The 17,116-nt window shown below is 38.0% G+C and overlaps 1 protein-coding gene across 1 annotated transcript in view; it reads right to left on the bottom strand.

Annotated features, from left to right (window-relative positions):
- ANO3 (anoctamin 3) overlaps positions 1-17,116 on the bottom strand; it is a 121,604-nt gene that overhangs the window by 49,838 nt on the left and 54,650 nt on the right. The window contains exons 2-4 of the mRNA XM_026041143.1: positions 11,121-11,321; positions 10,772-10,843; positions 5,275-5,411 (exon numbers count right to left, since the gene is read on the bottom strand). Of these exons, the coding sequence (XP_025896928.1) occupies positions 5,275-5,411; positions 10,772-10,843; positions 11,121-11,321 (410 nt within the window). The remainder of the gene's footprint in view (positions 1-5,274; positions 5,412-10,771; positions 10,844-11,120; positions 11,322-17,116) is intronic.

The raw sequence follows: 17,116 nt of genomic DNA, 5'->3' as shown, positions 1-17,116 counted from the left end.
GAAGCCCATGAACACAAAACGTCCCAAGAGATAATTAAAAAAGGAAGGCTTGAGAAAACTGCATTATCTCCAGGTTATTTGCCATCAAGTATGTCTAAGTGCATATTGTGTGTTAATCCCTTAATAAACAACAAGTACTAGCTAGATAAATTATAAAATAAGTCATTTCAACCAAAAGTCTATTTAGAAATCTGCTCTCAACGTTCAACACGTCCAACGTTGGGCTACTCCACACCAGGTTTCTCTGTCGCTGATAACTCGCAATTAGTTTCTCCTCCATAACTGTCCAGCCCTTGTGTCCATATAAGACTTCCTTCTTTCCCAAGGTATTCCACAGACCACTTTTGGAAGAACCACTTCCTATTCCTTTGCACTCAAAGGAGCTCCAATTAGCTATGCTTGATGCACCATAAACAAAAATCTACCATGAAATATCTTTCTACTAAGCTTTGCAACATTCAAATTATTGTCTATTAATGTAAAGTATAAGTGTAGATGATATGTAGATACAGATGTAAGATTAACATCAGTAAAATATTATTATATAACAACCAGTCATCCACACAAAGATTCAGAACGGTGAGGCTTTAGAATATTTGATTCATCACTTGGATTTTGATTTACATGCTTCTCAATTATTAGCTATGGTTTCAATAGTGACTCATAAATCTTTGGTCACAAAAAAAAAAAATCTAATTCCTTCAGTGTGATATTTAGGCTAAAAAAGCAGATTCTACATGTGTATATTTTAATAAAGTACCCTAAGCGACTATCACCACCCAGTAAAGGAAGTCTGATGGAAAAAAGTTTTACATACTTTACTTGCATTTTACATATTTTACTTGCATTTTCTAGTAAATGCTACGTAAAGACATACATCCTTTGGTAATCATATTTTATGGTTTGTTCCACAGTATCCTGAAATTTGACAACAATTATTATTTCTATACATTTTATATGTAAACACACCTATACAGAGCAGCAGGTAACATCATCTGATAGGGCTAAGGAAAGCAATCGAGTCAACTTCCCACTCGAGTCCATGTGGCAAAAGAGCCYCCCATCTAGTTCGTCTTTCCTCTTCTTTACGGAATCTTCTTAAGGAAGATTCTCCTTTCTTATAAGCACCACCATAGTATTAATTAGCATGGAGTCTTACAGCCCAGATGGACAGGACCATGCAGAAGTGCCTACAATGTAGTCTGTATTCTAACCTGGAAAATTCAGCTAGGAATGGAGCACTGTGGATGAGGGAAGATGTGAAGCTTGTAATTTTATGCACGCTAGTAGGGAGAGGTCAGGAAAGGAAACCTAACCTTTCTCTAACTTCAGTACCTTCCCAAGAAGTTCATTTTTAAAGAGATGTTTTAGAGATAATAATGGATTTGTTCAGGACTGTTATATCACGTGCAAAACGGAGGTAGTCATGGAAACAAATTGAGGAACTAGGACAAGATTTCTGACAGAGGTGAAGTTTGACATGTAATTTCTTTGGTAAGGTATAATGAAAAAAATCACAATACTAAAACAATAGCCATTGTTTTAGATTAGCCAATTTCCATTCCAAAACGGGTATTTCTCATGCAATAGGATTTTCTATCCATATAATTTACTATTACTCTTAGAAAGCCATAAGATAAAGTAAAAYGATGCTAATTTCTGGCTGATTGATGAAAACCATCCTAATTCTATTGATCACTGATTTTCCCTAGTACTGTTAGTGTCAGTTCTGTATTAATGGCTTCAGTAATGTTCAACCTGAAGAATGTCATCATTTCAGTACCATCATACACATGCACAGCCTATGGCTCAACTTTCAGCTTTAAGCATTTCTGGAAGCAAATGTTCCTCACACTACCTCTAACAGCCTGATTTCCAGGACCAGAAGTGGGATTCCCAATCCAATGCTTGCTTTGTAACAGGATATTTGCAATGAAACCCAGGACCCTACGAGAATCCACATCCCAAGTTACCTGGCATTAGCTACATAGGTACTTTTAAAGATTTTAGGCTATAGCAGTGTATTTATTTAAAGTAATACTAGACTCATTTCTAACATTTTAAAAATCATCCTCTGCTTAAGGGTTCTGCAAAAAGTGCTTTCCAAAATATCTAAGAATATTCYCAACTTAGCAGTCATCATCTCGTGCTTTGAGAGGGTTTTCAAATGGATAAGCCAGAAATAGATTTTTTGTATTCTTTATTACAATTACCTCACTGAAAAGAAACATTTGTTAATGGATTTTAATTGTCCATTGCCTTTTTTTTTCTCCCCCATTTGTGCACAAYCATCAGTATAATGATCTCAGAGTGAAAATTAGGATCAAATGTGCATATGAAAGCATATCCCCACTATCTCTGAAGCAACAGACTGGCTAAGATGACTGGCTGCCATAATTAGCCATGCTAAAATACCTTCTCCTCCACTGCTATCTCCTGCCACCATCTTCTGCCTATTTATACACTAAAAATAAAATGTTTTTATAGCCACATCTTGCCTTTCAGTGGGCTCCCTTAGCTCCCACTCAGCACAGGAGCAGGAAGGGAAGCACTGCACGTGGCATCAGTGATCGATCCACAGCATTAGACAGTGTAGCACAAATCTCATTTGAGCAAGTCACTAAGAGTAGTGAGAGCATTGAGCATTTTCCTGCAAAAAGGTGGGGGGGGAAAGAAGAAGAACATTTTCATTCTGCAACTATTCTATGTATTCAATATATTCCATTTTTCTAACTAAATCTAACTACATGGAATTCTGTAAGCAAAATATCTGCTTTGGCCAGATCTTATTCAACACAAAGCTGGTTCTAACATGCAGTGCTAGAGTTGATGTCTGTGGACATTAAAAAAAAGGCTTTTACATATACAGCATTTCTTCCCAGTGCCTGAAACCATAATAGGAATGTGGAAATTTTTCCCTAGAAGTCCTTCCTTTGCATTGCCAGATGACACAACAGCTGACCTACATAAAACTTCCACCTGGCTGAGGAGAGCAACACAAACATTGCAAGTGACAGGGAGCAGAAGTGGTATTTCTCACATAATTCCTCTTATTTTGCCACTGTGTGGGTGAAATTAATTGTTACAGAGAACTCTCTGCTTCTGACTTCACTATTTCTCTGTACATAATGTTGCTTCCCATTCAAATACCAAGAAGAGTATAGGCAACCAGGTGATATACCAAAATTATCAGGTGTTTCTAAATTTCATAACTGCAGCAGTGCTAATTGGCCCTAGGGGAAGCAGCAGGTCACGCACGCAACCCGAAATACGAAGCAATTCCTGAACAAAACACATATCCATTTTCAGCACGTCAGCAAGACAARTCCTTTGGTGCTGAATTATTCAGGCAGCTCATCACAAAGAGAAATAATATCACAAGATCAACAGTAATTTGCAGGTACAGCAAATTATTGCTTTACTAATTTGTTCCTCAGAATCTCAGGTGCAAAACAAGCCTAAACTTTAATTGTTAATAAGCAGAGAAGAAGGYCTGTTAATCCTTGCACAGATTCCGATTGTTATGCTCTGATCAGACTAAGGAGACTTTGTAAAGGCAAATCAGGTTATTCTGCATTTYGTATTGCAGTTACCAGTTGTCAAGCTGTAGAGATGGTTTCTCTACTTTCCATTGGAAGTTTTGACAACCTCTGAGGCTCAGGAGTCTCCTTTTAGTTTAATACCAGTTTAGGGTAAAAGTTTCAGAAAGAAACTGTCAGAAAGACTTACGCAGTAGCCTAAAAACAGAGTAGTACCCCCTTCTTCTCTAATTTAGGATTAATTTAAATCCCCTCTGCCCTTCTCCTTTGTAAGGAGGTAATCAGGAAACTCAAGGACAATCTGCTTGGTTGTCTCATTTACAAAACCAGTATAAGAAGAGCCTGTGAGGAGAGCAAGTTTCCAAAGAGACTGCTGAGATRAAAGGGGTTATCACGGCTGAAAGCCAGATGCTTCGTCTGAACGCTGTTTTTAACTCTGTTCAGTAGATTAGACTGTGAAAAGAGTGAGAAAAGTGGCTTTKTAATAAAAGTTAACACAAACACAAGGCACTCTTGTAGGCTTTGAAATAAAAGTTAATTACTAGCAGCCTACAAACTTTGTATCTGTCCTGAACRTGTGGCTGTGGGAAACAATTAGTTGTCATTTTTATATTTTACACAGAAAAAGAAAAAAAAAGCTCTACCAAAATGAAATGTCTATTGATCTGCCATGAGTCTCTTCTGTATTTGCCCTGCTCGTTCTTACTAAAACTATTTAATCCTCTATAACAGAGCTTCTATCCTGCAGACTCTACATAATTTGTTSTAGATCACCTTTTGCATAAATAGCTTCGTCCAAGGAATAAAGAAAATCCAACAAGAACAGCTATTAGTATTATTTTCATAATTCAACAGGCCTTGTAAAAACAGACAAAAAAACATGGTTAACACAAGCAGTTCTTGTCACAGTAGTTCAGATGAAAATATAATCCTGTTATGATAACAGAGATGTTATTTTTCATGCCAAAAATGCCTAAAGATTAACTGATCTATAAATATTATTTTTATAGAACTATTAGAKAGCTGTTATAATAATATTCTAAAATTATCACATAAAATGCAGTTATCTCGGGTACAAGTAGAACACAGAACATTAATCTAGGCCATCCTGGATTTGTAGCACAGTATTATGCATGATTTTAGATAAAAAACACCAACAAAACTTCACTAAAAACTTGTACAGCACTACAGTGATGCTTCAAGAATGGAAAACCTCTGGRGGTTAAGTTATAGGCCATATGTTTACAAGCAATTACACTTAACAGACAGGAGAATTAAGACACTYCAAGTCCAGAGCAGCAACATACAAATAAAAAAATAATTGTATTAAAAACCAGTCATAATTCTTCAGCATTACAGTGGATGAACAGCTATAGGAAAAAAAAGCACTATGAGGAACATTGAACTTGTGAATTACTAAGCAAGAGGGCATGATGGTTTCATCTTGTTAGGTGGCTTTTCTGGTGCTTCGAGATCCCCAATATATTCCTACACTCTCCTATACTTGGGTGATTTTTCTCTTTCATCCAGCATGTCCTTCTATCATTTGCATTTTACTTTTTTGCCACAGAGAATTCCATTCACTGCTTTGTGGGTCAAACAAAGGAGCCTCCTCAAACGGTATTGACAAAAYGCCTATTTAAGCTGTATCAAACCATTTAAATTAACTGTTTTTAAGTTACTTAACACACCTAGTGACAACTGATACAATTTAACCAAGGCCTGAGGCCGTTACCTTTAAAGACGATTTGGTCCGAGGTTCTGTTTTCTGCCGGGCGAGTCTGCTTTGAATGAGCAGGGACTGATCTGTGCGGGTGTCGTAATTCCCATGTTCCGAGTCTTCTGTGTACGTTTCTTTGGCCTTTCCTGCCTCTGGAAAAAATCAGAGCAAATCAATGGGCTCATTTTAGGTTATTACACACATAGGATAATGACACTGCAGAATATTCTTTTTATGTATTCACTTTTCAGTGACTTGTATTTTACTCTGTCCTGCAAAAGCGGCTTATTTGAACTAATACTATGCTAGTCTCAAACTAGAAGCAACTGTTTGGGGTAGAAAGCCTACAGACATTTCTTTCCAACACTACCCACATGACAAAAGCCCACAAAGTTCTTCACAGCAGTTAAAGAAACAGAACAAAAACCCACAAAGTGACATAAAGCAAGTATTCAAAGGCTTTTGAACTTAACTTTTGATTTTTTTTTTTTTTTTTTTTTTGAAAGTAACGACTTCTGAGACTGAAAAACAGATAGGAACATCCTGGGAACATAATGAATTTAATAAACTTAATCAATGTAAATGCCTGATTATTACAGACACTTTTTAATGCAGTTAGTTTTGGGTGAAAAAAATCATTTTGAAGATGAAAAATAATAATTATTCCCATACAGTTATATCTTGGAAAACTGTAAATACAAACACATGCATAAAACTTCCCCACAGCTCCTGAGCCAAGTTCTCTTCTCAGTTTTGACGTGAACGTGGGAAAAATCAGTGTCACTGGGAACAGCATTTAGCCCAGTAATCCTAAGCCTAAAACAGAAGCCAAGAAATAAGTCATGGTTGCTGTGGGAACTACAATCTTCAATCTCCTCTTTTTTATATTCCTACAGACTCATATGCAATAACACAGTATTTTTCATTAAGCTCAACAACTAATTCTACATGGAAAACATTACAGAAAAAAAATAACTACAATTATTTCATGTAGCCCATACATTACTGACCTGGAATATTAAACTGCAACATTTATGGAGATTTGTTTTTTCATCTCTTTAGCCACTTGCATAGCAATTACAAAACTGAGTCCTCACTAAATTTTGGAGTTGATATAAACCTCAATAAATCAGAGAAGGGACTTTTTAATGTCTGAAATAACTCATTTTGATAGAGATCTTGCCTCAGGGATTTTGTTCAAAATAAGCAATGTTTTAATCTAATACAGTTTTTTAAATCTAATTTACAGTCAATAAGAAGGAATGCAGGAAAAAGACCATGAAGAATGTCTGCGATAGAAGGTATATCAAGTAGGARAGAGAAGGCTTAAGTCACTGTGTGGATCTGACTCCCTTCCTAATGTGAGGAGCTGTTAGATTTAGTGAAGATCAGCACCTGGGAATAGAAGCCATGGACATAAAAAGAGAGAAGCAAATGAAACGTCAGCTCTTGCATCTAGATTGGCTCCCTGAGTTCAAATGGGGGGCTGATAGAAGTCGAGTCTACGTTTAGGGGGAAGTTTGGCCAAGTTAGACATGATGAGCACATCTAATACTCCAAAAAACTTTGCGGAAGTCCTTAAGCTTAAATAATTTAGAGAAGAAATGAGTTTTCATTTTTTACTGAATATAGTGGTTCTTCTAATGATTAAACGTTTTTACATTTTTAAGAGCACAAGCTTAAACTGTAGCATGTATTTTCTGTTAAAACACTGCTTTCCTTTTAGATACCAGCTGTCTTAGCTGAAATGTAAGCATAATACTCACAAATATGTAACAAAAAGTAAAATTAACAAGGTAGGTTTCTTAAACTTATAAGTGCTATTCTTTAATGGCTGTTTTTTCTTAGTGTGCAGCTTCTCAAGGGGTTTTGCACAGTGGTAGCCATTACAGAGAATGTTTTATGAATATTCCTTTTTTAAAAAACAAATTTTTTAATTGGTATTATTGCCGTTTGGAGGAGTTAAGATGGTCTGCAAAATGGATACAGGCAGCTCAAACCAAACTTCAGTTAGAAACTGCATTTAACCCCTAGCAAGTAATTTGGCATACAGTTAACACAACACTTGGCTACACTGCTGGTTTRGACACTGTTTCTCACTTGCCAGGTCACTACATTGCTGCATAACATGTAAAATAGTGTGTGTGTAGKGGGGGGGTGTTAATGCACAAAMTTCAGAACCACTGGTAAGGAAGGTRTTCAGAATGGGAGGCTGTAATTTCACCATTATGCTGAAATTGGGAACTGAATCATTCATTATCAAGCTCCAATCAAGGATCTAATGTTCCACCAAGGAACACACCAGTTATGAGGTCTAACATCTTCACAATTGACCTAATTCAGCCAGAGCTGAAAAGGAACAAGGTAATAGTACTGTTTCCTTTGCTAAAAGGGCTGCTGACAAAAACTGCCAAATAACTTAAAGTTACATGTTCCTTATATCTAAATTCCAAATGCCAATTAACCTTGTTTATATTTGCCCCTTATTTTTYACATTCCTTATTTATTTTGACATTTCAGCCTGCCTTAGTTTAACGCACTTTCATACTGTGGAGAGCCAGCCTTTGCCGTCACTTCTCACATCATGCAGACTGTACACGTTGTCTATCTCTTTTCTTTTTGTTAAAAGTAGCAGTTAGGACCTTTAGGTAACACTGGGCATTCATCCTTTCTCCTGCCATTCAAAATGGCCTACCTTCTAGAAAGCTTGATATCCTAGCTAAACATGTGYCAAACGGGATTTTCAAGGACATCAATCTATATCTTCACAAGAAATCACTTTACAAATGTGGCCCACAGTCCTTGAAAGTCAATATAAAAGCAGGAAATCAAACTCTCATTAAAGATAGTAATTCAAACTGCAGAATATTACCTAGCAGATGCACAAATATCTTGCATATTTGTCCATTTACTATCAGTGTCCTCCTATTCCTACCCAAGGAAGGTCCTAAACCCAAGGGATGGTTTGAGGAGAGACCAGCCCACACAGCGGAATAGCTGCACACAGGAGACTGCTGACCTCAGTTACAACAAGAAATAAGTGCTTCTTGCTAASAAAATGGATTACTGAAGTAACCAAATTTTCCTGCAAACCACATAAATTGACTTCAACTTAAGCATACTTAGTTTTAAATTTAAAAATAAATAACAGATAACTTGCTGTACACTCATTCAATTGATGTATAAAGTATACTCCAAATGGAAACAAGTTTAATAATTATTATCTTATAGTTATTACAGAAGCCAAAGAAGATAATGTTTTTTTAACTAGAAATGTGATTCTAGTATGGATAGATAAACCTTTTCTCATTCATCAAAATTGTTTTCATCCCTATTCCTTTTAGAAAAAAAATGTGAGATAAGCTGCAGCCACTAGAAGTGAGGGTTCATTCCCTTTATCTGGACAAACTTTGAAGAAAATGCCATGTCCTTAAGCCCAATACATTTATGGCCTCAACTACAGCCAGCGGAAAAGAGAGTTGCTGAAACTGAGTCTTGATCTGATGCCCACTAATCCCCCTCTYATGAGGAGACAGGTCAGTCCATGGACATCTCCAGTTCCGAAAGAGCAGAAAGCCATTTGGCCTACTTTGTGGATGCCTCTATGCTGSTGCCTAATTAAAAATTTACCACATTTGCTTAATTCAGCCTTCTTTAATGTTCTCCAGAGAGCAGTTTGAAGCAGCTCCCTAAGATGAGAGCCATTAATCAGCCTATTTTGCAAACTCCATCAAAGTGCCAAAGTGGACAGAGCAGGGAGCAGTGCTGCATCATTCCCACTTGTTGGTGAGTAAAGTTCAAGTAGCAATAACACTTCCTGCTTTGGGGGAGAAAAATAAAACTTTTAAAACCTTCAATCTTCGATTAACCCTTAGCTGCAAAGACAGGACCCCCATACACATACAACCTATATTTCCAAGATTACAGAACTGCAAGCTTTTCACCTTCCTCTGAATTCTCTTGAGCTTAATAATGCCGATTCCTATCTGAAAATATTTTTACTTTTGATTTCTTGCATTTTCTTAAAAAATAAATACTGCTGTCTTGCTTGCTTTTAGTTGAACATCCTAGAACAATAAATACTGATTCACTTCAGTAATGTACTTCAGCAAATACTGAATAACYTCACTGACTTCACTAATTTAAGCTAGGATTTATTCAATTAACACAGGCAGATTAACACTGAAATTTCCCATTAATACAGGCAGGTGCAAGTCTAARACACTAGGGAAACCTCATTAACTCCATCTGTTGAAAAGATGGTTTTTTGTTCCTGCTATTTGGCCACATCACATGTATTGTTATACTGAAGATGTGTTACCTAAGTCTTTTCAAGGCTGGTGTGGGTCAAGCAACCTGCCTGCCTTGCTCGCGACCTCTGCTTGCCCCTCTTTATTTCTGCCTCAGACCAGGCAATTAGGTTGTGTCGACTCCTCCACCTTTTGCAATCTAAATAAGTCAAAAGAACAGGTTGAATTGGATTCCCAGTAGCCACTTCTTTAGGTGACCTGAAGAGCCCCTTTCTGTCATATATTTTAGGCAGCAAGAAAAATCCATTCTAAACCCTTTGGGAGGTCAGCATAAACAACTTCCACAGAGCAGACTTGTCTCCTTCAGGAGCACGAGGATGCCACTGGTAGTTGGACAACAGACAATTTGTGAGCGAGAGGAGTTCTCCTGATAGCTGTTCAAGGTAGACCAAAACCTGTAGGTGCTTCAGGCTAATAAACACAAGTACAGAGAAWCCCAAAATTCATTTTTAAACATGCATATTACTACCCTCATATATATACAGGCTCACTTGGCAGCTGCAACAACAACACTATTGTAAGAAYGACTTCTTTCCTCATTTCTTTGATTCTGATATTCACAAGTATTGTGACACACCATAAGTATCAGAAAATATCACAATTCCCATAACAGTTTTTCTTTTTTTGTAGCTGTTTTGTTCTTTTGGTTTTGTTTTTTTTTTTTTTTTTCTTTCAGAACTATATTTTTATATGATCTAAAGCAAAAGTAACACTGCCTTTCTCCTAAACAACATCTATAGACATGACACTTCTGAACTAAAAGCAATTTTAACTACACACTTCTGAGCAGTAATRTAATGAAGGGCTGCCATGGAAATATCACAAGACTTAGATGGACTTGAAAGGCTTCTAGAMAAATAACTAGAACATCTATATGCCAAATTTAGAAAAACTAAAGCTTTCAAGAAAATCTATGGCAATTCTTAATGAAGAAAAAACTAGAAAACTGTCAATAGTAAATTGAAGCTACTTCTTTACATAGCCCCTATTTGTTGCAAGTTTTCAAGGGTGACAAGCTATTAGAAACCTTTATGAAATTTCCCTTTTAAGCCATGTACAAGAGCATCTATTCCTCTAGCCACAGTCTCCTCTTGCAAAAACCTCAAAAGTTCAGATAAGCCAAGGTTTCCATCTGTCAAACACTGCAGGTGCAATGGAAGTATCATTCATTTATTACTATTTCAGTTCCRGCATCAACTTACCTAAAAATGGATCACTGTATTCTGTATTAGACAGTTTGAGCAAGTTGTTTTCCAACGTCTCCATCACCTTAGCTGAAATAAAAACAATATACTTTATAGCATACATACATATTTAGAAAAGAAATATACATACGTATACAAATAAATCCTCAAAGAGAAGTCTGCTCCTACACTTCAGACTTAAAAGTATCTACTGCAGAACTGCCAGTGTTTATGTCTTCTCTCGGCTCTGGGACAGACCGGACAGAGTGCAGGAACCTTCATACTGATCTCCAGGATATGTGAGCACTTTGTTTGGTTTCCAGGTGGAAGAAAAGAAGCCCCCAAAGGAGAAGCAACCAGCTCTTACCTCGCTCCGACACCACGTCCACCGTGGCCGTGGACGTCCCCGCGCTGAGCGGCTGGGGCTGCACCCGGTTGGGCTGCAGGAAGGAGGAATGTTTGGTGAGGCTCTGAGGGTGCGTCTGGCTCTGCGCTAGGCATGGCATCGATCTTCGAGAAGGCTTTAACGGGTGCTCTTTCACYGTCTCACTCTTGCTTGTATTCATGCCTGGAAGAAAACAAACAAAGAAACAAAAGAATATGAAGCTCTGCAACTGGAGAGAGGAATGAGGGGCATTTCTACCCACTTCATAAGTAACCCTCTAAATCAAAAAAAAAAAAAAAAAAAAATGGAATTGGTGAACCTATTAGTTCTTTCTAATTTTACTTCATGGACACACAAGCATTGCATTTTAGGCTTGTGTGTATATAGAGATGCAAGCACTGGTTAACTCAGTGGCAACAACGAGAACATTTGAAACATCAGACTGTTTATTACATGAAAAAATAGTTTGGGGGGATGATAATTTTGGCGTTGACTTTGTAGCATTTAAAAACATCATTTAAAATATTCCCAGTCGAGTTTGTCGCACCATAATATCATAGAGTCCATGTTTCCAAAATCTATCTCAAAAAATCTGGGTGGTTAGCAAGTTACCAATTATATCTCCTCACACAGTACTTGGAGTATTCCCACCGTGCTTGCACGGGACGTCAAACACAAAAAGCATAAGGACATCAGCCACCTCTAAATTAACAATTAGCATGTGTAAAGATAACACTAATAAATAACTTAGAGCATCAAACAAAAATCAGAAAATAAAGAAGGCACAGAAAGGTATGTTTAGAAAGTTAAAAATAATATATCATCTTTACTCTGCAAGATTGATTTGTCTTATGAGCTTCTCAGTGGATATGAGCATCAAAACAGAGTTATGCACATTGACTAAGTGACTAGATCCTCTCAAAATGTTCCTACTGACTAAAAYGAATGTGCTGTTTTATTCAGCGTTCATGTTTTCATCCCTATTTGCTGCGAGGCTGTTTCTCAGCATTTTCCAAAAAATGTCATGTATCATTAAAGAAGACATGACAGAAGTCAAGCGTTTTCTGAGGCACTTATTTAAAGTGTCTAACTTAGCTCTAGGTGGATTTTTGCCTGTCTTGTCTCCAGAAGCCGAATACTTTTACACTACCCATGCTATAACTTTCACCCTGACATACATTATGATAACCTCAATAGAAGGGTCCCCCCTCCCCACCTCATACCACACACGTGGGCCACAGGAGAACTAGGTGAGGGCACCAAATTGCTGCCATGGTCAATGAGGAAACTTTTAATCAGCTTTGGAAAACACTGACAGGAACTTGTGTTTCCTCTTGACCTGATTTCCTTCTCGCAAGGCTTCCTGCTGTTTGCAGAGCAGCATGCACTATTTGAGTACATTTTGTCAGTGTGACTGGTTGCCTGCTCTGAGTAGACAGCAATAATTATTTCCATTCAAAAAAATACCAACTAYCCTTTCAGATGATCATTTTACCACTGCTCATCCCATTTCATTCCCATTTTAGGCTCTTTCCCAAAATCTCTGGAGCTTCTCAGGCAAGTCAAATATGTCTTAACACCTGCAAAAACGGGTTAATACACAGCTATCATTAAATAGTCATTCTTATCCATAAATACGCTTCTTGATCCACTTTAGAAACCACCRAGACATAGATTTCTAACAGCATGCATTTAACATATTATATAATGAATTATTCACTAGCCATTACTGAACAACGATATGAATTGGTGATTGAGGCTAAGTATTGTATTTACAATATGCAACGGGTACAAGACATTACATTTTTGTTGCATATGCTAATTCTGCTCAGGAAACCACACGGTGCACTTGGTCATTCTGGCATTCAGCACAAATAAAGGCTAATACACGCTATAAACATCATAAATACATCTACTCTGYAAAGACCCTTAGGAGACTGCAAGGTATAAATTTAATAAAAAAATTAATGGAGCTAAAATACAGATGCTGAGGGCATAAAATATTTACAGAGCAAAGAAGTCACAGAGCAAACTTTCCCTTTGCAGAACTGCATTTTTGCTCTTGCTTGATTTCCCCATTGGGTATCTCTTGGCAAAAAAGCATTGCCGAAGCACACGGGAGAAGGAAGAAAAAACAATCCAAGACATTAAAACAGAGGGGAAATGATTTGCAGGARGGGAAAGAAAGCCCTCCTACACATGATTTCAAGATACAAGGAAATTAGGAAGCTTTCCTAACTTTACCCAGAGGAGGAGCTCATCACTGYGGAGCTCCAAAAGCAGCCTCCAGGAACGCTGGCTGCTTTTCCCACCGGCATCAAACACAACCAAAAGGCACGCAAGCACATTGCAAAAAATGAAACATAACCCCAGCACAGCTGGGAAATCCATATGACCAGGACACTGAAAGAGCCTACTGCTACAAACATATGTTACCACGGCCCCTCTCAAAGCTATCGGGCAGGGTAAACAGCTGCCAAGCATCTGTGCTGAGCCAGGCAAGGTATCCAATCCTGCCGGGAAGCRGGTGAAGGCCTCTGGTTTGTCCAGGCTCTGCAGAGCTGAGACCGCTGCACGTGGCCGCAAATATCATTYGAACATCACGGCGAAGCGCATGGGGGAAGAGGGGTTAACAAACCAAACAAACGTAAYAAGTCTGATTTCTTAATTGTAGCCAACCTCTGTAAAGCAAGAGTTTGCTGCAATAGGTTTCAGGACTCTCAGTTTAAATTCAAAGCATGTTTCYACAATATGAAGCTAGATTTCCAAGAGTGCTAGATATAGCAGGTTTCAAAAATCAAGACGGTAACCTTCCTTCCTCCGCCTGGATAGTGCAGCCTCCCAATAGAAACTTCCCTCTTGCTGCCTGCTCCACCAGGGGCCCCAAGACAGCTGGCAGCAACACGTTACTTCAGCAACTGCAGGTGCCCAGGTCTGATTTTATCTTCACCAACACTGAGGCTATTCCATTTCTCATAGGAGACTTGTATGTGAGTAAGCTGGAAATGTACCTGTACTTCCCTACTTCCCTTCTTACACAAAAGGAGGAACTGAATTGAATGAGCTATGGCTTCATTTTATATTTTTACAGGGCGGGGGGGAACACCACAGCAACCAACATGTTATATGAGCACACATCCCTACAGTCCTGCTCATGAAAGCAACACAAACCAGTCATAATAACAAGGGGAGAAAACAGGCTGCAAAACCACAACCTATTTCTCTGCAACCGCCTATCACCAAAGAATATGGTCCCTCGTTTTCTTTTACATCCCCTTTAGCTGCCTTTGCCTTTGTGAAACAAGCGAYGTTATTCCCATTAAATGGGAATTGGCTCCTAGGCTCGCCAAGAAACACATCCTGAATAAGCATAAGGTGCTGGGATTTTTCATTTTCATYGCACTCCACAAGTTAAATGGATTTATGAGAGAGTTTGTGAAATAACAAGTTTAACAATGGAACGAGTCATTCCTTGGAAGACTTCTCTGTTAATACCATAATGGTACTTATATTYTTTTACCCTYGCACGTTTAAYGAGTGGAGGCCCRGGARCTAGGAAGTGCCCGGGGAACCCTGYGCTCCTGCTAGCTCTGTTCTCCTAGCTCAGAYGTGTGAGAAAGSGGCAGACAATGAAACGGGATTATCTAAATATGTTCTCCAATGAAGCACACACCACAGGACTTCAATATGGCACAGATCAAATAGTGAATATCCGAATCCTGGTAAACACTGAATCCTGGTACAACAGTTGCCAGTGATGATGGTTCATTTCCTATAGATCTTGAAAAATTCCTCATCTTGTCCCTTCAGGCTATMATTCTTTCATGGACAGTGATTATCTTTTAAAAATAGCCACCTCTTGTAGTAATCCTGATTCAAGAGGCTGTTTCCCAGGAAGAGTTTCCAAGCTGTGTCCTAAAATGCTTCCAGCTGCCCTGCCCTCTGCCTAGTCAGGGATTCAGTCCTCAYGACCTCTGCATCCCAGCGCAATGATGCTCTTCCAGGTCATTACTAAACACATCAGCTCGGGTTAAAAAATGATCCCTAGAGAAATGCCCTAGGAAAACAACTATGGTGAACTACTGCTTTACCACTTTCAACTTTAAGCTTTATTGGCAGATTTTCATTTGATATTGCCATTTATGTGGGATGCTGTTCAGTCCCTGAGGAAACCATCCTCGCGTAGACAGTTCATGTCTGTGATGCTAAGCCAAGCAAGCCACTAAGGCCATGTAGTATAAATGGAAATAAAGGATATGCAAGATATTCCTCTCATTACCTTACTTCTGCAAATTAAGTTTCTGTTCCTTTAAYACTCATCATATACTCTCTTTAAAGAGTCACTGCCTTCTCTTAGCCCTTCCTATGGCAACTGCCTCCTTTCCATTTGGTGTCCTTCTATCAGGATAATCCCTGCAATGATCAACCATAAAATTAAAAGAGCATCTATTGCTTTCAACAGTTCTCCTGTGATAAAAACTAAGCAATTAACGCACAGGATAATACAAAAAAAATGCATGTTCTCATTTGTGATTTGAAATTAGACACCTAGAAAAGCTCTTCCCAGTTACAAGAATTACAGAATAACCACAATAGAAAGCCATTTTTTTCCAGAGTCAGCATACTGAATTGTGACTAGAAATCTGTTTTTTTAATGCAAATAAAGATGTTCTCAAGAAAGCACTAAGCCATTCTGTTACACCTTATGTTCACAGAACTAGGAAAAGCTGAGGGATTCTGCAACAGACCACATGCAGACCATAACACACTTACTTGAAATCTTTTGACCTATATATGTTATGGATTGATAGACAGACAAAAAAGAAAGGCAGCATTCCCATGTAAGGACAACTTCATCYTCATTACTGCCTTTAGAATCCGTATAAATCCAGACCGCTTCTTCACACTATTTTCTTGGTTATGTAACAGCCTCCAAATCTGTTTTCCTGTGCATGCAATTGAGAACTGCTTTAGACTCATTCGTTCATCCTTTTCACTAGGAAATTGCTTTTTACAAGACAGCTTTCTGCTTATGGATTTTGAACTGGAGCCAAAATGCAAGGGAAAAAAAGCAATAAATTGAATACGATTTCCTTATACAAAGTAAATATACTTTTTTTTTTTAAATGCTACACAGTAAGATAAGACTTAAGCCAAAGTGAACACATTGCAGGGTATTCAAAACTTGTGAATGTTACTGCCAACAAGATTATCCTCTTCCATGCCACAACTTGARTACTTTTTGAGCGTCTGATTTGCAGATAACAGATGTATTTGACCTTTTCTGACAAAGTCGGCGAGAAAGCAGCTTTTAATGTAAGGGGCAGTTAGACAAGCAGAGTGGATTTTCTTGTCAAGTGGCTCTATTTGCCATCCAAAACATCACTGAGAAAATTACATTAAGCAATTCCAGTCAAAAGCATTATGTAATACCTTGTATAGAGTTCATCTCTCTGAATACCTGATCTTACATCACTTAAATTTAACAGAATGGAATTGGTGCCTAATAAGTAATACTTCTAATGAAAATAAAGCAAAATATTTTGCACTTAATTGACCGTGGGAATTAAAAGGCTTCAGAAGGCTGCTGACTGGTCTGGAAGATCTCCAGGGCTCTAATATGCACATCTGCTGAAAACATTGGAAAGCCAAAATATTAATCTTTCTTTCTAAAAACTCTAACTTAGTAAATCTCCCAAAAGTTGTATTTTTGCAAAGCAGGCTCTTCCACAGACCCCATTCTTAAAATTTTTCTGAAAATGCTTTCTCAGAACAGCCTCAAGGGACCCAAAATGGTATAAGTGCGCTGATTTAGCAACAGCATAACGAGGTTAAGGAAAAGGCAGAAAGCACATTATGCCTTTTAATACAGTAAGATGGTGTTTCCATGTACTAAGCATAAAATTAATAKGCATCCCAGGTCTTGAGCCAGGTTATAATATTTACTTGCCAAAACAGACAAGAATGAAATTGAGTAA

The sequence above is a fragment of the Nothoprocta perdicaria genome, unplaced genomic scaffold, assembly GCF_003342845.1.
Source record: "Nothoprocta perdicaria isolate Ctin4 unplaced genomic scaffold, notPer1 scaffold_28, whole genome shotgun sequence".
In the NCBI taxonomy this organism is placed as follows: domain Eukaryota; kingdom Metazoa; phylum Chordata; class Aves; order Tinamiformes; family Tinamidae; genus Nothoprocta; species Nothoprocta perdicaria.
The sequence above is the reverse complement of the archived record's forward strand: the minus strand, read 5'-3'. Positions and strand labels throughout refer to the sequence as shown.